Source organism: Pogonomyrmex barbatus, unplaced genomic scaffold, assembly GCF_055798465.1.
Source record: "Pogonomyrmex barbatus isolate J1 unplaced genomic scaffold, ASM5579846v1 scaffold15, whole genome shotgun sequence".
Classification (NCBI taxonomy): Eukaryota; Metazoa; Arthropoda; class Insecta; order Hymenoptera; family Formicidae; genus Pogonomyrmex; species Pogonomyrmex barbatus.
Window position 1 is genome coordinate 7,376,286 of NW_028297111.1, and position 22,053 is coordinate 7,398,338.

Here is a 22,053-nt window from a genome sequence, read left to right on the forward strand (position 1 = left end):
TCAACGCTTACGTTTCTTTTTTTTTTTTTTCAAAGCCTCGACTTACTATTAAATCCTAATTTCTTATACAGGCTGTTCATACGTAAAATTCAATATCATTAAATTTCTATTAATTTTAAAACGTTCCGAAGATTATTTAGAAACTGGCTTTAGGCTTCAAAGCTCCGATTTCACTAGCAGATCTTATCATCATATCAGAAAATATTGTAATGTCTCTATTTTTTACTTTTTTTCATGTTTTTATTTTTTTCTTGCAAGCATATAAATCAGCGATTGTAATAGACGCTACTTCATGGATCAGGATCGACTCTTAACGTAATTATACTGCCGTATAATGTTGCAAATCCTTGACGCGAATGAACTTTCCCTGGTCACGACAACCGTGCTAACTTGAAAAAAACAAAATATCTTCCATTCTTTTTCTCTGTTTATATTTTTTGCATGCTCTCCTATTCATTCACTCATTCATTCATTGTTTCCTCGTTTCTCTCACCCGCACTTAAATGTTACACATTTTGACAAATAAAGTCATCACAGAAGCGTCACATATTCATTAGACTACATTCTCATGTGAGTGTTATCTCATTTTGGTTAGCGCAGTAATATTACAATGAGTACAAAATGTTTTTTTCAATTTTTCAAGCCTAGTATAAAGCACTATTATTATTATTATTGTTATTATTATCATTAATATATCATTATATATATATATAATTATATGTATATTATATTTATATATATAATTATGAGTGTGCTTAACACACGCCGGCACACATCGCGCACACACATATCCTCTTCTACGTGCGCATGCACACAAAGCTGCAGTCGCACCACTTAGTATCTAAGTTGTAGCGATAGATTGATTTATAATAATCCGTTAATCTCTATTAAATCGAATCATCTTCCTCTTCCTTATTTCGCGAAAACGATACATTGTGTTTCGCTTCAAAACAATGAAACATAATTACGGTTAATCGTTAGCCGTCGTATTTTTCCGTATAGTCTTCGTCGTACTTTTTTCGAACCATATTAAGACAATGCATAAGTGAATAAAAAAAGAAAAGGATAGATCTAATTATACAATACACAAAAAATTCTTATAAACGAGGGATTAAAAAAAGTGTCTTTTTGTATCTTTGTGTATTTTTGTTTCTTTTGGCTCTTTCAGATATATTTCTCATCAATCGCGGGAATCAAAGTGGAAAATAAAAATTTTTTATTATTATTTTACTTTGTATTAAAGGCCAAAGTCCCACATCTTGGATATATTTAAATCGTTAATTCTTCATTTCGAGTCCCTCAAATTTGCTTTAAAATCTAATTTTAACTTGATCTTGAATTTTTATATAAAAAAAAAAATGTTTCTTCCACGTTTCTCCGCGATAAATCTTCTGAAGGTTGCTGCGAAAATTTTTTGGATTCTGCACAATATTCTTGCAAAAAAACTTTTAAATTTTAAATATTGATATTTTAGAAATATATTTCGAAATTCTATTCTCGAAATATATTTCGATATCGCAGTGATCTATAGATTCTTGTAATTTCTATATTTTTAATGAATAAAAAAATAGAAAAAACTTCTTGGATTTTGGAAACCTTAAACTTTTATAATCTTTTAATATCTCAATCTTGCGATAATTCTTTTCATTCTTCACATTTTTTGATTATAGAATATCTTTATATCCTTGTGCCCCGTACCTCGATGTCTAAGATTCACACATAAAGCTTTCTCGAAACCAAACTTTTGCAACAACCTCCTTGAAATCGTCGTAGACCTCTCTCGTTGTTTTTAGAATTCAAGAAAATTCCTGCATTTTTTTCTATGTGGAACGTTGCTGAAGTGAGAGGCAATGTAATGAAGATAGTATTGTCCGTGCGACATCCAGGATCCGTAAAGGAGAAACAATTCAGCTCTCTTTTCCCTTTCCCTCTCCTTCTTCCCTCGCTCAAAATGCGGACAAAATCGCGCGTGATCGATCTTCCGTTTTACTTCGAGTTTATTATTTTTTTTTTTTTTATATAAATACACAAAACGAAATGGAGCCTTGCGGGGCATTCGTGCGGCCTTAGCATCGGATACTTAGCCGGAACTGGCAGTCTCGTTCTCCACCGGCAGGATCGGTTGCGACGCATCCACTGGATTAACATCCTGGCGTTCCTTCTTATTCTGTCTTACCATCTTAGCGCGCCTCTCCTATAGAAACAGAAGAAAGAACAGGATTAGAATGATGTTTCTTGATGCAACTTTCCTATCGAAGAGACAGCTCGAAAGATACATCATGCTCTTTAATTGCAAGACGCAATAGATACTTTAGGCAGGATGCGTCAGAAAAGAATTCTGAGATTTTCTTAAATTTCCAAATATCTCGATACTCTGAAATCTTTACATTCTTCTCCGAGTCTTACATCCTATTCCGAAATCCTTTTCAATTGGAATTGATTGACGTTGACTTTATTGTTATTGAGCAACAAAGTCTAATTGTTAATAAATCTCCATATAAATTACGTGACGAATAAAATTTTGGCATCGATATTACGAGCCTTCTCCGACATATCCTGTGCGTAAAACGAGTCACGTACGAGTCATAAATGAGTATCACATGCTCAAGAAAGATAACTATAAAACGAAAGCTGTAACATAATTCAGCAAAAGCGCGGCAACAGCATTCCTTTTTACAAACGCAACATCTTCGTGATCCTACATAAAATATAACAGAAGCTATTTGTTGCGACGGTGGAAGGGGAAAAGGATACGAAATGAGAAAAATAATTCATACACAATTCAATACGATCCACGAGCAATACAATTTGTCACACTGATCTTACTTTGTCTTGCTATTTTAATTTACTGCGATTCTAAAATCTTTCTGTATTCTGTATTCTATTTCAACAACAGTTACTCTATTTTTGTTTTCACATTTGATCATTAATTTTTATACAAAAAGTATCACAATAAAAATTATGATTTGATAAATAAGTAATTTCTAAGATCAATAGATTAAATACAATTTAACTCTTCATCTCTTTAAAATAATTCAATATCCGATTTCAATTTTAATCATTTAGAAACTAATTTAATATATCATTGATATCTGATAAAAATTTCTTCAATTTCTAACATTTTTATAATTATGTGAAAATTTTAATTTATGTAAAGTTTTCATATTTTTGTCTTACTATGTATTATCTAATATATAAAAGAAGTCATGGAAATTATTCAGATATAAATCTTTTTTTCTATCGCGAGCATAGATTTGCGGGGAAAGATTTATCGTACAACAAATTGTCCGCAGGGATCCGATTGCGACTAAGAATGCATGTGGGGACGGAATTACATGGTGGCGGCGAATCGCCTGCACGCGACGCTGGATCTCCCGCTGCCGATTCATCTCTGCGGTCGACACCCTCTTGTCGAACTCACACTTTTTCACCAGGAGCTCTCGCGCCGCCATCTGACGTACTTTCGCTATCTTCACCGTGTTCTAAACCACCATCGCACAAACGCCTACGTTCGATCAATGCTTTCTTACGCAGAAAATCTCGGGACAGCCCGATTCGCTTTACTTTTTTTTTTTTTTCTTTCTCTTCCTCAAAAGCACGCGGAAATAATGCTTTAGTTAGAAGTCCTAGGTTGTTACATAACTTTCTGTCGGTTTTTGAAATTGTTCTATTGTTGGGAGATTTTTGTCGCGATTGAATCTTGCCATTTAAAAAATATAAAGACTATTCTATGTTTAACTTTTTAATTTTATATTTATTAAAAATTCTTTCAATTTTTTTTAAATATATTGTTTTCTTTTTTGACGCTTTGTAAATCAAAAATTACAGATACGGAACTGAATTAAACAGAATAAATTAAAGTATGCGGAGTACAGAACTTCGCAATATAACAAACGGTTCCATTTAATTTTTTTTTTATTTATCCAAAAATCGACGGCATTTCGTAACAACCTGATAGAGATCGACATACTGTCTAAAACTAAGACACCAACTACAAAAACTATCCAAACAGAAACTTACATGATTACGCAGCTTCTCTTTCTGCTCGCGCTCAATGGTCTCGCGACGTTCGCGTGCTTGTTCCAACTTGCCCTGGATTTGAGATTCCAACTGCTGCACGCGCTCCGACATACCTTGACGTACGCGAGCGACCTGCTCTTCCTGCAAAACAGGCCGTGAATCAATAACTTATGTCCATTCTTGCCAAGTCTATTATCTACCTGTATAGTTTGCCTGTTAAAATATGCAAAACAAAGCAGCAGCTTAATAGAGAGAGAAAAAAATAACGATAGCTGCAGAAGTGAATTTAAAAATGTTTTGTTGCTTCGTTGTATTCAGATTTCTTCAAGAGTAATGGATTTTATATATAAATAAAAAGCAGATATTACGTATCATTACATATCATTATATCAAATTTCTTATGTACACAAATTTTGATCTTACGATTTATCTATATAATCCCCTTATCCTAATAAATTTCATTTCGATTTTATACTAACATGTTCCTTGAGACGATCCAGCATTCTCTTGATATTTTCATCACGTTGAGCTGCGGCAGTTTTCAGTTTCTCTTCAACGGCGCACCGCACTTCTTCAGTTTGTTGTTCAAGGCTCAGGCGAGTCTTCTCAACACTCTCCAACTGCAAAAAAAAAAATTAAAATTAAGTATATACATAACTGCAAGAAAAATTAAGTATATATAATCAATTAAACAAATGCTCATCAAATAACTGTTCTGTACAACCAAGAGACTAACGCAAGCTTTGTTAAACGATTTCTAATTAAATTAATCGATTAAAAAAAAAACAAGATACTTGTTAAAACTGATTCTCCTCACCAATTTTTACTTACGTGTTCTTTCAGCTTGTTCTTCAGCTCGGCGATGTGGGCCTCTCGCTTCTCCTCCGTGTTGTTCATTTTCGCGTCTAAGGACTCACGGGTGGCGGCGATGAAGGCTGCGCTGAGTTCATCCTTCTTGCGAGCCGCTTCCTCGATTTTGCTGAGCTTAGCGGCGAGTGCGGCAAGCTTGTGCGCCTCGATAGACAATCTTCGCTCCTCGGCGGCCTTGAGCTTGTCCTCGATCGCGATTTGCTGCGTCGGGCTCTGCTGTTGCGGCGGCGAGGGTGCCCTCTTGGGCACCGTCGGTTCCGCCAGGATCACTTCGTAGCACAGTCCACCCTTGGACTTCTCCTGGCATCGGATCTCGGTCGCTGCAAAATTTTCATTGGTAATAAAAGTTTGCATATCGAAAGACATAATGACATTATATTCTTGGTGCAAAATATTTGAATCTATATATAATATATTGTTGATAATCATTATATAATTGTAATATAATTATTATATTAATATAATTAATATCAATTAATAATAATAATATTTATATGTAATAATTATTGATAACTCTTAAATTATTCATAACTAATACTACTAATAATTCATAATTCATATTACTAATAATTTTTATATAGTGTGTCTCCGAACGGAAATATCAAATATCTCGAAAAATATTAAAGACACAAATGCATTTCAGACAAAAGTTATAGAGTTTCGATAGAGCCATATGATTCTAACATTGAATCATTTACAGATGGAATCGATATTTTTTTTATAGTCATTATTTTTTTAAATGAAATCATATATTTTTTGTTATTCAATATGATCCAATATGATTCCTTTTATTTTAGATATAAAAATACAACCATCGAACACACAAATCATAGTTCAGTATAGAGATATTTTATATTTTATTATGGATATTCTAACATAAAATATAAGATTTGCCGTAAATTATTTGTTTTCTAATAATCGTATTTTAATACTACTTTTACGTACAAAAGAATGGAATAAATCTAGAAGATATATAGTTGCTTTAAAAAAAAAAATTATATAATATAAAAAATAATAAAATAATATATAATATATAATATATAAAATTATATAATTATATATCTTTTTTTAAAAACAACTACATGTTCTACAGCAATTAATTTGTCTCATTATTTTTTGCATTATGAAAATGTTAAGATAAGTATATGTTATCAAAAAAAATCAAGTTTACGAAATATTTTATATCTTATGTCAAAATATAATAGAATAAAATATCTCATAAATTATTGACTTTTTGATGACTATACTTTATATCAAGTAATATTCTTATATCTAGAGAAATCATATTATGTAATAATAAATACATAATTCTATGTAAAAAAGTAACGACTATAAAATATAGCAGTGACTCCATTTGTAAATGAACATCACAATTATGTTGTCTCCTCCAAACCTAATTTTTGTTTGAAACATTAATTTATATTATTATTAAAAATTATACAATATGTCCAAAAGTTAAATGTTTCGAAAAATAAGAAACAAAAACCGTTTCAGACAAAAGTTACAGGAGATCACACAACTATGATACTGATTCATTTGCATAATAAATATTAATTATAAATAATAAAAATATAATATTGTTTTCGTTTCATGAAAAACTAGTTTCTCGATAATATGATGAAAATACTGTTCAATTTACCGTGGATACCTTCATTTATACAAGTATGGACTGCTAGCCCCTCACTTTTCCTATATTAAAAGCATATGCCTGTTGTCACCAATATTGGATCGAGATATTTCAAAATTTGACTTTGCCCCATGTCTCAAATAGCGAATAATTCAAAAATGAAATAAGGATTTTCGTAAACGAACAGATATATCTTATTAACATTTTATAAAAATTATATAATAATTTATAAAATCATATACTGATTAAAAGCAGATATAAAATATATAAAAATATTATTTATTGTCCTTTAAAGCCCCCAACAGTTTTTTTGTCAACATGTGTCAAATGAAAGAATCATGTTTATTTTTTGTTTTACACGCTCCGAAGTGCGACAACGTTTTAACGTTTAAATAAGTCCGTGTAATCAATTTAATTAACTCAGTATTTATGGTTTTCAAGAATATACAAGTTTCGTTATATGATCGTCAAATGAAATGATACGAACCGATATGTCGCGCCGATATGCACTGACCAATCACTCACGCTTCGATGACGTCACGTCGCATTTCAGTTCGTGGGACACGGTTGCGCCATTGTCAAACTTAATATTGGCGTCACGAGTGAAGTGAGCAATTATAGTAAGATCCATATTTAGGATCAAAGGTGGGTACCAAAGAATCGAGAATGCTCGAGAGAACAATGTTTTCTTAATTTTCACTTTAATCATTAACAGCTGCATACTCGAACTTCGAATAATCCCGCTGACAATTTCTAATCGAGGTACCGGCACCCTCGGCGCAACAGCTTTCGGGATTTCCACGATTTCCGGCGCCGGCAGGTATTGCGGAAGTATGACTCAGAGGTTTCCGAGAGCGATGCGGCAAGGAGGGATCGATCAGAGAGAACGATCGGCCGTAGGCGCCGCGACGTCTAGCGTCGTCGCACGCACCTCCACCATCTCCTCCTTCTTCTCTCTCCGTGTTCCATCCCCCCCCCCCCTCCCCCACCTCCTTATCCTGCGCCGCGTATATCCCATCGTTGCCGTGCCGTAATTATCGTACATCATACCCCTGTGTCGTATCATTTCTCTGCCGCGTAGTAATCTTTGGGAGTTTCTTTCTAGTAATTATTGGAACAACGGGAGTGTAATTAAATTTTTCGATTTCGCGTTCCCAATATTTTGTCTTTTCTCTCTTTTTTTTTTTTTTTTTTCCGCCGTTCTACTTGGCGCAGAACAACGAAATGGCATCGGAACTGCTGTGTCACTGCTATGAAAAGTTAGTTATCGATATCACCGTATATCTACCGTAGTAGTACGGCGTAGTAATACAAGTTTGCAAATGTTTCCCCTCGCTCTCGATTTATAATTCAGCGGCGACACATTGGCGCGACCATTCTCGCCGAGGGCATTGCACCGATCTTTAACAGCGAAGGTTTGACTCCCTTTTGACTCTCGGACGCTGGAATTCTCATATCGCCGCGAGAAAACCTGCACGACGCAGGTGCATAACGGCCGCAATTAAAATCGCAGATAAAATCATTCGCCGAGCGAAGGAAGATCTCCCAGACTGGCGTTGGTTGCACCAATTAATGCAATTATTTAAAAAAAAAAATGTCCATCGAAATAATTTTTCGCAAATAAATCCCTTTACGAGATGCCCCGGAGAGGCTGTCTTTTTTTTTTTTTTTCAAAGCAACATCTTGCTTCGAATCTTTTGGATCTGGAGTTAATTTTTAATAATAAAAATTAGAGAGAAGAGAGAAGGTGCAGAACCTACTCTTCTCGACAATCCTGAGATCTGATTCTCCTCAATTCTCCGAGACATTTCTTTTCTTTGCCAAGGGAGCTTTAGGGTTTTCGAGAAAATCGATCCGGGCGCGATATGTATACGTCTCCATATGTCTCCAAACGTCGTCTAAAAAAAATTTGCTCAATTATTCAAATACTCACTGATAAACTTCACCTTCTTCGGCTGCTTGGTCCGCGGCTTGCCCTTGCCACTTGGCTTTTTAAACGGCGCGTTATTCCTCCTCTGTCCCGCTTCGGAAATTCAGATTCGGTCAAAGGCACTCGAAGCGTTTTCGGGATATTGGTGAGGGAGAAGGGAGGAATAGCCGGAGGGACTATGCACTTTGACCCACTAAGAGACACTTCATTATGCAATGATCGTAATATATATTGAGCTAGAAACGCTACAATTGTACAAATCTTATATCTTTGAACCATAATACGTTCGTGGTATTTCAAAATATGGCAGCAATCAACATTGACTTTACTTGCTTCTCTGTTTTATTTTTTTAACTTTGTGAATACCAATCGTGTAAAATTTTATAAAGATCTTATTGAAGAAGAGAAAAAAAAAGAAAGAAAGAAAGAGGAACGTCAGGCAAGATAGAAAAACTTCGCTCGAGCTTCGATCAATATACAGATATTACAAAGACAAAGAAGTTGTAAAGAGAACAAAATTAGCATCGTGCATGCCGTTGTCTGGTTGAGGGATCGATTGGTGTCCCAATGGGTTAATTATCGAGAAATCGATGCGACCGTTTCACGTAGCCATGTTGGACCGCACCCTGATCATTTCAGCGAGCCGAACACGTGACAAAATCAACGACATTAAACATTAATAGTGCATGAAAAACCGATTGACAAACAATTACTATGTTAGCCTTAAAATTATCCTTCAAGAACAAAAAATATAAAAATAAAATATTTTATTACTATTTTATTTTTATTTTTTAACATTGTTTGTATTATAATAAATATAAACAATTAATAAAATAAATAATTTGGCTGATAGGTATTGTTTGTGTTTAAATATATTAAAAAAATATTATAAAAACTAATATTAATTCGTATTCAAGCATATTGATCTTTTTTTATATAGAACAAAAATATATCATAATATTCATATTAATTTCATATTAATTTATCGAATCAAACAAACATAATATTAAAAAGATAACAAAAGTAACAAATCGAAAAATATAAAAATATAAAAATTTTTAAAAATATAAAAAAAAAAACTTTATCACAAAACATTTTTATGTTGCTGCAAATAGTTTATTCGATACTCCAAGTAGTCATATATTTACATTTCGATTTTCTTATGACTGAAAGTATTCATTTTTTCAAAAATATTTTGTCCATCGGATATTCAAAATTTGTTAATGCATCAACAAAAAATAATTTTTACAAATTAACCGACGAAGTTTTGCGACACCCCGTAGAGAAAAATGGTGGACCGTGAGTATCGATTCGCGGACGGTCTGAGAAATTGATCGAACTGCAGGTGCCCCAGGATAATGTCACGATACCATCGTGATGTCGTCCGCCGTGCACTGCAGTAAGGACAGTGCTCTTTACAATGCAAAAGGGCACGAAAGAGCATTATTTTTTCAAATACGAAAAATGATATATAAAATTTTTTAATATTTTTACGCGAAATCTACGTATTAAACAAAGAATAATTACACACGTAGTGTTTCAAAATTGAATAATAAATCAAGGATAATCATCTTTTCAAGATAAGATATATTTCGTCAAGATAATTAGTGAGAATATTAAATAAATAAAATATATAAAGAGAAAAATGAAGAAAAATAAAAAAAAATAATTAAAACTAAAAACAAATACTAAAAGTTATAATAGATTAAAATATATTTGTGTAATAAAAATTGTATCAATCTTGTCAATTTCACGATTTAATAAATCCAGGATCAGGATAGGTTTTCCTAAATATATATTTTTTTACGATCGCATCTATTTCTCTAGCAGTTGACACTCCCAGCTTTCTTCCTCGAAGGATAAGACAGGATGAAAAAGATAATTCACGTTAAGAAATTTCTTCGAGAATATGTCCAGTAGCTGGCGCACATTCACCTCCTTCCGGTTTCCGGTTCTCCAAATTTTATTTTTTCTTGCAAAGATTTAAAGAAATCATAAAAAAAAAAAATATCAAATACTTTAAAGATGTTATCTTAAATATAAATGTAAAAAAAGCAATACATTAAGTATTATAAACGAAATTTGTTTAGAAAATGAATTTTTATTTGATTCTACGTTATTTGAATTTAAAACGAAAAACGCGTTTCAAAACTATAACCGATTTATAAAGATTTGTAACCTCAGAATTTAGTTATGAGAAGCTATAAAGAGTATTAAAACGTTGTTTCGGAAAACCAATAAACTGTATGGTTCAGCGCCTTAGTCTATAAATAACGTAAAAGATATCCGAGCAAGTTTGGCTCGATAAATGTTAAATTACTTCACGTTTGTTCTCTAAAAAGCTGTTACCATATTCCGCTTACTAGATGAATATTTAATTTCGCTCGAAAATACGGCTCGACGAGTCGTTTTACAAGAGTTCATTTTTACAGGAAAAATAAATTTCAATGATTGCTGGAACAATTATATAAAAAAATCACTTAAGTCAAGAAAATTGCCATAAAACTCTTTTGGAAAATTATTTTAAAAAAATTACTATTAGCGAAAAAATTTTAATCTTTTGCAAGGATTGGATTAAAAAAAATTACGAGTTTTCCATGAGGGCTGCTTCTACAAAACTTCAAGCTAATAAAATTCGGTGACAAACTGATAATGCCAGTATCAAATTACCTGCCGCAAATTCTGAGATTTTTCGTTCTTTTTAATAATTCTTAATATATTAATAGTAGAAAAAAATCCATATATTCTTTTTGCTTTTCACAAACTGGTGATGTTATTAAAATTATTTTCAAAACGATTTTCAAATACATACAGCTCCATACCGAGTATCGAATACTTATGGCAGCTGATCTTTAGGAGTTTCCGGAGAAACCAGAAGGAGGGGCGAAAGGGTGAATAAGGGGTGAAGCGGGCGGGCCTCACGCGACAGGGACTCACCTACGACGGCCAGCGGGGCCTTGCAGCTGTGACAGAAGCACTGGAGCACCGAGTCGCGCACGAGACCGATCAGCATGTTGTCGTTTCGTTTCGTACGAGGGGGTTGTTGTTTCACGGAGTTGTCTCACGGATCTTGAAGCGGGTGATCTCGACGGTGACGGGATTAGGCGCGCGAGAATCGAGACACGAGAGGCCGAAGGGACAAGAAAAAAGAGAACAAGATCAGAAGAGAGAAGAGTTAGGCACGCCGGAAGTGTCGCTCAGGTCGTAACTGGGGCGGTGGCTGGAGGGCGACTGGCTTGCACGCTGCGCCGCGACGCCCGGCGTCGCTCAATATTCGACCACTCTCCTCCTCCTCCTCTTCTATCTCTTTCTCTTTCTCTTCTTCCTGCTCCTCCTCCTCCTCCTCCGTGCCTCGCTTTACCCCGTATCATGCAACCAACAGCCTACCCGACGACAAGCCACCCTTCCAGCTAGCAACTCCAACCTGCGATCGCCACTACTACTAGAGCAGCCCTCGGAGGGATGTTATTGGCTATACGGGGTGTCGCATGAGAAGGGTGCGTTAGACGTAGAAACGAAGGTTTAGAGGACGCGCGAGAGGGAGGAATGGTAAAGATCATCAGACGGAGAGATGGCTAAAGTCGTGGAATTAAAAACTGGAACTTTAATTGGGGGATAGTTGGATAGCGAGTTTTAGCTGTTGAAATGTTTTTATTTCAAGACTGATTTACTTTGTTACGCGAATATAACCGAATATTTTTAAAAAAATTGCATTTCCTAATTATACATGTCTTTTTAGGATTTTAGGAGAAATACTTCTTAGAAATCTGAGATTTCTCAGAATGCTACGATTTTCGCATCTTTCCCAGAGAAGAAATCCGATGTGTTTGAAAATTTTAGATTTTCAGGATTCCCAAGGACATGAAGATTTCTCTGTTCTTGAAAAATTCTCGATTCTTAGATTTAAAGCTATTTAAAGATTTAAAGATCTTTCCGTCTTTATTTTGTTTTCCGGACACTCAGTATAGTTTAGAGCTAGGTCGCTAGGCACGTGGAAGCTTGTGTGCAGACGTAAAGTACCAGTTTCTGTCTATCCCTCATTCTCTTCTCCTCCCTTCTCTTTTCATTTTCGAAGATATACCGCTCTCTAGAAACTGCCGGCGCCTAATGAAGGACCGGCTTCAATTTCCGAAACGGCCGGATGAAAAAATCCGTCTGCATAGATTGGCATAGAAAACTTCAATCAAGCACCGTAATTGATTCGAATTGACTTCGCGCTTTTCTAAACGCTTTTCTCCGCGTTCAGACCAGCAGATCGAATTAAATCGCTAAATATTTTCACATTATAAGAGCTTTGACTCTTTGAATCCTTTAAATCTGTCGACTTTGCAACGCCAATTTGGATTTAAAAAAATCCCAAACATATCCCACCCTCAAAAGGCTCGTTTACAATCGAATCCAAATGAACGAGAACGAAAATTCGAGTCATTCATATTTTTGAAATTTACAAGTGTCATAACTGAAGTAACTGAGAAATATAGAACATATAATAATATCGCGCCTTGTGCAAAGTTTTCCATTGGACAAACGATCGAAGGAGCTGTTTGTTAGAACTCGCGCGTTATGACGCAGCCAAAGAGATACCAAGTCGGTTCCCCGTGAAAAAATCAATGAGAAATGAAATTTTCATGACGCATGACGGCCGTAGTCGCGGAATCGGATGGATTTATTAGAGGGACAAACGAAGGAGAATGTTTTTTAACGGCGCTCTGTTAATTATGTAATCTGTGTCTTGAACTCGAGACGATCTAATTTAAGCAAGCTGATATATCCGTTATTATCAAACGGCTGGAAATAAATCAATTCAAACGAGGACAAATTGGTAACTTCCTGATATGATTTTATATTAAAAGCTTATCATTCGAGATAATGCACGAATGTAACTAGAAGTAGATATTTATATAATTTCCAAATCATAATGTAATTATGTTTAATATAAATTTTATGATAAAATTGATTATTCACAAGATTTAACTAATCTTAAAAAAAAAAACCGATAACAAATAATAGAAATATACGCCCTAATAAAATTCATTTTATTTTTCAATGAATTTTTTTTTGTAAGGCTATTTATAATTAAATTTTTAATGCTAATTAATTTTTAACGCTTTTTTGCAATTCACTAAAACAAGAATTTAAACATGTGATATAATTATACATATAGTATAATTTGATATAAAATATTTATATTACACATAATTTAATTTTAATAATTATGTAGTTCGTATATGAATATTCAATTTAGAAGTCAAAATTTCAAGATATTAAAACTCTGTTTAAAATTTTGATCTATTTCTTTAGAATTTTCTCAATATTTCTTTCTTATCTCCGAAGTTTCGCAACGCAATTTGAAGAAAAATAGAATTATACTGCGGTTAAGATAACTTTCGTGACTTATTTTGTTTGGTGAAGAAAAATTTGACGCTAAAGTTTTAAGTGTCATCATAAAAAGAAGAATATTTGTTGTGAACACAAATGAGAAGTCTCAATCTAATAAGCTCCACGCTAATGAGCTGAACTCGATCGTTACGGTTTAATTGGATTCAAACGACGACGATAACGAGAAAAAGCGAACAGATAAAACTGGGGAAAAAAAAAAAAATCGAGTTTATCGTCGTTATCCCTTCCCCATTAGTTTCTTCCCAACAAAACTCGCGCCAAGGACGTAATTCTTGCTCCTCGCAAGTCCCATTCAATAAATCCCTTCTCTCTCCGTGGTTTTCCTTGTTAAATTAACTATAAAAAATATTTAATTTTAACACACACACACACACACACACACACACACGCGCGCGCGCGCGCGTATAATTTTTTTTATACAAAATTCATTTCAAAGTTTAAAACATCGTCAGAAATGTAATTTTTATTTTTAAGCCGATATTGTAAAATAAACTCATTTCGGCCTGCGTTTTTCCTCACGATGGGTCAGATGCGAGAGAAGATTGAGAACTCCTCGGATCAATCCCTTTTCAAGGCTCGCAATCTGCGATTCGCGACCTGGGCCCCAGGTTGAGAGTCACGGAGGCGACGGGTTGCCGACGTGCACCACTGCAGTTGTCAGCCGCCGCAGCACGATCGTCCGATGCAGGCTCGCGGCAAACTTCTTTCTCCGCAGCGCTCAATTCTCACTCGCCAGCCACGAGGACACGACCCCCCCCCCCCTCCCCCCGTTGGGGTCTGGGGGCTCTGACCTCCAGCCCGTTCGCCGCCTGCCGGTCTCGCCGGTCTCTGCGATGTTTAGGGTGTGTTCTCCGCCGCGGCGCCGAACCGTCCGGACGCCTCTCGGTTCTCCACTCTCCCAATTGCCGAATCACTGTCTCAATATCGTGCCAAGGGACACGCGATATTCACACACACGGGTGACCAAGGGTGTCCGCCCCATCAAGAAATGAGGAAATGCATCGGACGATTAGGAACTGATTAGGTGTTTCATGTAATCGACAAATATTAATAATAATTAATGCCTTATCCTTTTGTTGTATATTATTTAACATTGGTTGGATAATGACTAATCAAAGAGTCAACTAACATAATTAAAAAAATAATTAATAACTTTTAATCTAACTTAATTATTTTTACATCAACTACTAGTTATTTTTAAAAGACATAAACTTATTAACCGTTTTTCTTAAGTTAAAAATTTGTCTATGTAGAAAAAAAAATCTAAAAGAAAAAAATGCATTCCCATATAAAAAAGCAATATTTATTTGTTTTTTCATATAAATTTAATTTACAAGTAAAATAGTTAAGTTTATTTCATCCGTATTGTGTATTCGATCCGTATTGTAATTTTTTTGTTATTCAGAATATTTTAATTTTAAGAAATTACGAAATTTTAATATAAATAATATTTTTTAGTTAACTTTTAATTTAACTTAATTTAATTTTAATGCAACTTTTAACTGAGTTAATTTTTTGTTCATGTAACTTTTAATTACTAACGTATTTAAATTTAAAATTTAGGATTTATATTATCATTTTATCATTTATTGATTCGAGCTATTCTTAAATCCATTATTTACATGTGCAGGAATTATTATTCATTCCAATAAATAATAACCAAGATCTTCGTTTAATTGGAAATTTATTAAATGAATTTATTCCATTTACCATATGATTTTTAATTTCTAGATTGACCTTATGTGGATTTCCGTTTTATCTGAGTTTTATTCTGAAGATTTAGTTATAGAAGTAATTTATATATAATATATTTATTTGTCAATTTTACAAGTCATTAATTGTAACTTCATTTTTAAGTTAAAAATAATATTAATTTACCTAACCTTGATATTTAATATATTTAATACAATTTAATTTAGTATTACTGATCGAAAATTTGATTCAAATAGAAACGAGTAAACTGACTTCTTGAAAACAGCTTGGGTTTTCAATTCCAATTCAAATTTGGATACACTCGTAATCAGTTTTTCTTATTAATAAGTGTTCGTCAAATATGTAAAACGTTGCTACAGTGCTATCGATTACTTAATGTTGTTTTATCGTATCTTTAAAATGTTACTCACATTCACTGGGAACAGGTGATTCCGCTGCGGTGGCCATAGTGATATCGCTGCAATAAAAATATTTCATGTATATTCAAAACGAACACTTGATGAACACAAGAGTATTCAGGAAGAAAATACAAATACGAGCACGAGTTCTGTCATAACATCTATTCTTTTCCCTCATCAACAGGCGACTTCCGGTATTGTCGTAACACCTATTCTTTTTTTTACGTTTACATTACACTTTTCTTGCTCGAAATAAAGTTATCTATGCATTTGGGAGAGTTTGATAGAAAAAAATAATAATTAAATTGAAATTGCAGAAAGTGCAATTTTAATTAAAACTTAGATAGATATAAAAGTATTCATAAAATTATGACAAATTTTTGATAAAATTTATAATCTGTAATTATAATCTGTAAAATGTTTATTACGAAGATATATGTAGAAATTATTGATCTTTTAAAGTATTGACAATTGTTTGCAATTAATTTCGATATTTCGGCAAAATAGTAACGATATACTAGACTCATTTTCGCACCAACCATTATGAAGTTTTTTTTATCATTTTATGATTATTTTTGTGTAATATTTGCTTATCGGGAAAAGAAAGAATTATTATTATCGATATTTTTATGAGTTTCCTAAATATAAAGGCAAATTTGCAGGAGTAAAGTAATTAATTTGCGCGCATTCGTTAAATTTAAGTTTAGTCACATTATTTAAAACTAACGTTGTTTGAAAATATGTAAGATGTAACTTCTGTATTTTATTCTGAGTAATAATATATATATAAGTTTTGGGTATTTATTTTTTTTATAGTTTCTCGTTAATAAATAAATTAAAATCCTAAATATATTTTATTACGCGTGATATACAGATTTAAATGTTAATATTATTAAAACTCCAATTATACATATAAAACATGTGAAAAGATAGATCCATTACATTTTGTTCTTCATTCTAATCAAATAAATGCTCACAATTACGCTTACTGCCGGATTAATTTTCGAATATAACATAATTTATAAAAATCTATTATTATTATTGCGATGGGAAATAAAACAAAAATCATATTACAAGTAACACGCGATTATGATATAAGATTAAGATGACGTCATTTTGACTGAAATTTTGATTAAAAGATAATAGTTTCAGTCAAAATAATCACATCATCTCGACTTATTGTAATCTCGCCTGTTACTAGGATAGAAATTCATCACATTTTAAAGTAAAAATTCTAAAAGAATTTTTAGTTAGTTGATTAAAAATGAGAGCTTCGTTTTTAATACTAAGTAAAATAAAATAAATAAGAAATTAAGTGATTGTTATCATTTTACAAATTTTGATTTTTAAAAATCTCTTACTTTTTTTAAACAGGATGCGCAGCTCAGTGCCTCAGTGCTTCAAATGTGGATATAGACGGTTAAGATCGATTGTATAGTGACATCTAGTGGCTATTATCGTTTACTTTAATCTACTTTTTAAAAAAAAAAACCTCATCTTTTTAAAATGAGGCAAGTCGACAAGTCTCTATGAAAAAAACAAAATTTTTTACACGCGATCTAAGTTCTATAGTTTCCATAATTTTATTTTTAATCATAATTTCTCCTTGTGTTACTATGAAATTTTTTCAATTCTTTATATCATCGTTTTATTGTAATATTCAGAAATGAATTAACAATTGTATACACGAAACTAGATCAAACAATACGTGTAATACACATACACATTTTCATCCATGCAAATGCCTATTTATCGAACGAGATAGCAATGAAATATATAATAATAATATATAAATATTTAAACATATATATTTAACAAATCAAAGATATAGTTATAAAAACAATCGAACAAATTTTTGTTCAATGTAATAATCCGATATTCGAGAGAAATTAAACAAAGGCTTGACATTTTTATTTATAAAACGTTTCCGCCATGATCCTCTATCATCGTCACTCAAAGCCACTAACAACCATGTCGCATTATTCATACAATTCAAAAAGCAACGACACATTACAACCCTCGAGTACAGCACGAAATCGAGGAGCAATGACAACTATGTCCCTTGGAGCAGATTTTCGGAAAAGCAAGCTGTTGCGTCGTTTCGATAAGTCGTGGCGCGAAGGTCGGCGGCGTCTCTTTGTTTGCCCATCGAAAAGGGCGAAGGAAAAGAAAAAAATCATTTACCTGCTCTTTTCTTTCTTTCTCTCTCTCTCTCCTTAGCTTCCTCTCGCGAAGAGGGAAACGCTGCTCTCAATACTCGTTCGGGGATTGCTTGTCCACTCACGAATCCTGAGTTCGCTCGCACGCACGTAGATACAACAGGACAAGACCGAACGAATTACCGTCTGTGTATACCAAACCGGTCGCTTCGTACACCGCTTTTATCGCGCGGCGTCTTTGTGCAGCACTCGTGTCGCCGAAGACGGCCGAGTGCTGACGAAGCTAGCCGAGTCGCCGCTGGCGCGGTTGTCTCATTGGCTCGGCCCCGGCATCGCGTCGCGCTTATTGGCTCGTTTAAACCACCGAACGTTACCGATGCTATACCGCCGTGTGTACTCGTTCTCAACTAACTTCGCGACTGTGCTCGCGCGTTACACACGTCGCGCTTGATTCATCTCCTTTTTTTTCTTACTTTTTATACTTTTTATACTGTGCTTCCATCCCGAAAAAGATCCTTTGTTTCGCTGTAATTGCGCAAAGCGTCGTTAGAATTAACAGACCTATCGTCTATCAAGATCCGTATTATCAGTAAATTCGAATATTGATTGAACTTTGTAATTATATCGGGTGTTAATTAAATGCTGATAATTCTGATGTTTAATTTTGCGCATCTTTTCAGTCGTTAATTTTATTTGTATTATTTTAGTACTTAAACTTAGTACTTGTGACAAGTTTCAGCTCTCGACAGAATCTGTTGCAATTTAAATAACAGAATCGAAGAAGTCATTTTCCAAAAATATTGTTTAAAATGTCCTCACATAACTTCTATTTTTTAAATCTGCATTATTATATTGATTTTAATATTTTCACAACTTTAAAAAAGAATTGTTTGATTTTTTTATCGACATGAACGATGCATTGTATTCGATGCCGAGCGTTAAACCGTTAGGACCGTCTTAAAGAAAGAAAAAAAAAAAAAAAAAAAAAAAAAAAAAAAAAAAAAAAAAAGAGAAGAAAAGAAAAGAAAAAAAAAAACAAATATTCATTCCGGATGAATCATATGGCTGCATCCTTCAGAGGAGTGTGTGGGACGTCGCGACCGTTGCGCGGTTGCGCCGTATCTTACCGCGTAAAAATGTGTCCCAAATATGGGCGGAACGTTCGCAACTGGTTCCACCAGGAACCCGACGCTGTCGTTTCTTTTCTTGTGGCGTGCGCCTACGACGAAAATAGCACGATTTATTCCTTCCGTATACTCTTTGTATGAATTCGTCGCAAGAATTTTTCTAAGAGAACGGGGAGAGACATTATTGATCTTATACTCATCACTAATGCTGTTTATATTTTCCTTTCATTTATAAAAACGAGAAGAAAGAGGAGAAAATTGCCCTTTCTCCTGCCCTGTCCTCTCTACAAGCGCTCGTGACTCTTCAATCAATTTTTCAAACATCTCATACAGAAGACATCTCGTCAAAATGTCTTTTCGCTTAAAGATAGTTACTTCTGAATTAAATACATTGCATTTAATTATTCATACTATACGTGATATTATGATTGTACTTTTAAAATGTGAATTATTAACATGTTTCTAGAAATTTATATAATAATTTATATAATAGTAATAAAAATAAAAAAATTTTCAAAATAAAAGTTACATTTAAAATTATTTAAAAATTTGATTTTATCATTTTATTTTGAATACCAACAGTTATGACGTATGTATAAATAGCCAAATGCAAATAGCTAGATGTAATTTGTCATAAAAGAAATTATTTTCAAGTGAGAAAACATTATTATAGGTTTATTGTAAAACAAATCAATAGGAGTCACTTATTAAACGACTTCTATTCTCTTATAAATGCACGGAGTTATTGCGCATTTAGATGATTATGTGACTCATATGATATCTTATCATCTCATATATGAGAGAGATAAGATTATATATAAGATTATGCATTTTTTATACATCAAAACAGAAAATTTTTCAAGTTCGAATAGCCTTTGTTTCAGGTTGAAACGAAGATTACAAATATCCGGATAACTAAATTTGCCGAAAAGATTTTGCAAAATGTCTGTTATAAATATTGACAGCAAAGTGGCAGCAGAAATATACTTAACTAATAAGAGATATAATTGAATTAACAAATTGATTGCAGAAATCAAGCAGAGTGTACCATATTTTTATAAGATTTAAATATTTTATACAGCTTATAATAAAATACTAGTTTATAAAATTATGAAATTTTATATTTGCGTAGCGAACTCAAGTAAGAAATGATTTTTATATCTTTGATTTAATAAGGATTTAATGTATAAACCTAGGGAATTCTGTCGCATATATACATAAAAAATCTATACACGTATGTCCGTGGTCACACATAAATTTACATAAATGACAAGTTCAGGATACAAGCCTCTCGACCAATAAAACGCTACTTTGATTTCTGCAGAAGATAATAGCATCTTAAGCTGACTCATTGATCAGATTACATGTCACATTCACGTGTGTACATACTTACATATATAAAAAATATTTTAAACTTACTTAACAATTATTTCGTTGCATATCATTTATAATCTTATTTATATAAAATATTATACATAATTGTATTGCAATTTATTACGCATATAATAATTAGTTATACGTCATACAATACATGCAATACAATACGTACAATACAATACATACAATAAATTATAAAAATATAAAAAATATAAAAAACATGTTATAACGTTGTACATTACAAATTATAAATTTTCTTAAAAGTCATTATTTTTTTTATCTCGATTAATTTTGTTTCAGTATGTGCATAAAAGTAAAAAATGTAAAAAGAGAATCCTTTACGAGATATTTTAGATTTTATATTAAAATATATTAAAATAAAATATAAATTAATTTATATATATATATATATATACGAACAATTTTTAAGCCTAACTTTAAAAATATTTATAAAAAGGAAAAATTGCATTGATTAATACGTACGTACAAATATGTACGTAAAAAATTATGAATTGGATTTTATTTAAATTTCAATTAAAGTCTAAAAAATATTACCTTGAATTAATAATAAGAAATATTAATTGTAATTCGCCTCTTCAAATTGCACAATCTTTTTCTATAATATTCTCTTAAATTTTTCCTAAATTTTTTCATATCATTTAAAACAAGATATTTTGAATGGTCTAGAGTATGGGTGTAGCTAGATTTTTTTCAGGGGAGATTTTTTCATCAATTAATTTATAAATAGCAATTTTTTGCGTTAATGAATTTTTTTTGGGATATTTTATAGTTTAGAATATATCCTCGTTTCTGATTTTGAATGAGAAAAAAATATTAGGTTTTGTAAATTATAATTTTAAATTTAACTTTTTTTTAATTTCGGAGGGTTTAAACTTTTGAAGTTCCCCCGCCCCCTCCGCTCATGCTGTGGCACATATGAAAAATGCATATGTGCATAAAGTCATGTTACAAAGTGTTAATAATTTATCATGTATTTATATAAATTTTATATAATACACACACACACACACACACACACACACACACACACACACACACACACACACACACACACACACACACACACACACACACATATATATATATATATATATATATACATTAATTACACATAGCAAAATGTTGCTTCTATTATTTGATATGTACATACACGGTCAATTGGCAATTGTTCGTTAATTGACTTATTGCGATGTTGAATAACGTCACGATTGTAAGATATAAAAGTGTCTGCAGGAACGAATGTATGTATGCACATACATGTACACGTATCTAATTATCTCATCACAAAACACACGCACGCAAAAGAGAGAAAATTTCTTCCCGCCAATTCTCACCCTCGCTCTAGCGTCCGAGTCCCACGCTCGCTTCCGCGTCTACGTATCGTCTCGTCCGCGGCTAGTCGCGCACTCAC

General features: G+C 32.9%; 1 protein-coding gene across 6 annotated transcripts; it reads right to left on the reverse strand.

Moving 5' to 3' along the window:
- Positions 1 to 12: 12 nt before the first annotated feature.
- On the reverse strand, positions 13 to 22,050 carry stai (stathmin). Of its 6 annotated transcripts, none has more exons than XM_011634732.3 (7): positions 21,977 to 22,050; positions 15,971 to 16,017; positions 4,852 to 5,210; positions 4,500 to 4,640; positions 4,021 to 4,161; positions 3,336 to 3,482; positions 13 to 2,194 (listed from the first exon to the last, which is right to left on the reverse strand). In XM_011634732.3, the coding sequence occupies exons 2-7, from the start codon at positions 16,005 to 16,007 to the stop codon at positions 2,081 to 2,083; spliced, it is 939 nt and encodes a 312-aa protein (XP_011633034.2). In that variant the 5' UTR covers positions 16,008 to 16,017; positions 21,977 to 22,050; the 3' UTR covers positions 13 to 2,080. The 6 variants fall into 6 exon arrangements, with proteins under 6 accessions (XP_011633034.2, XP_011633037.1, XP_011633036.1 ...); XM_011634735.3 differs by lacking the exon at positions 21,977 to 22,050 and adding an exon at positions 18,143 to 18,344; XM_011634734.3 differs by lacking the exons at positions 15,971 to 16,017; positions 21,977 to 22,050 and adding exons at positions 8,451 to 8,540; positions 11,385 to 11,700.
- Between the last annotated feature and the right edge of the window lie 3 nt (positions 22,051 to 22,053).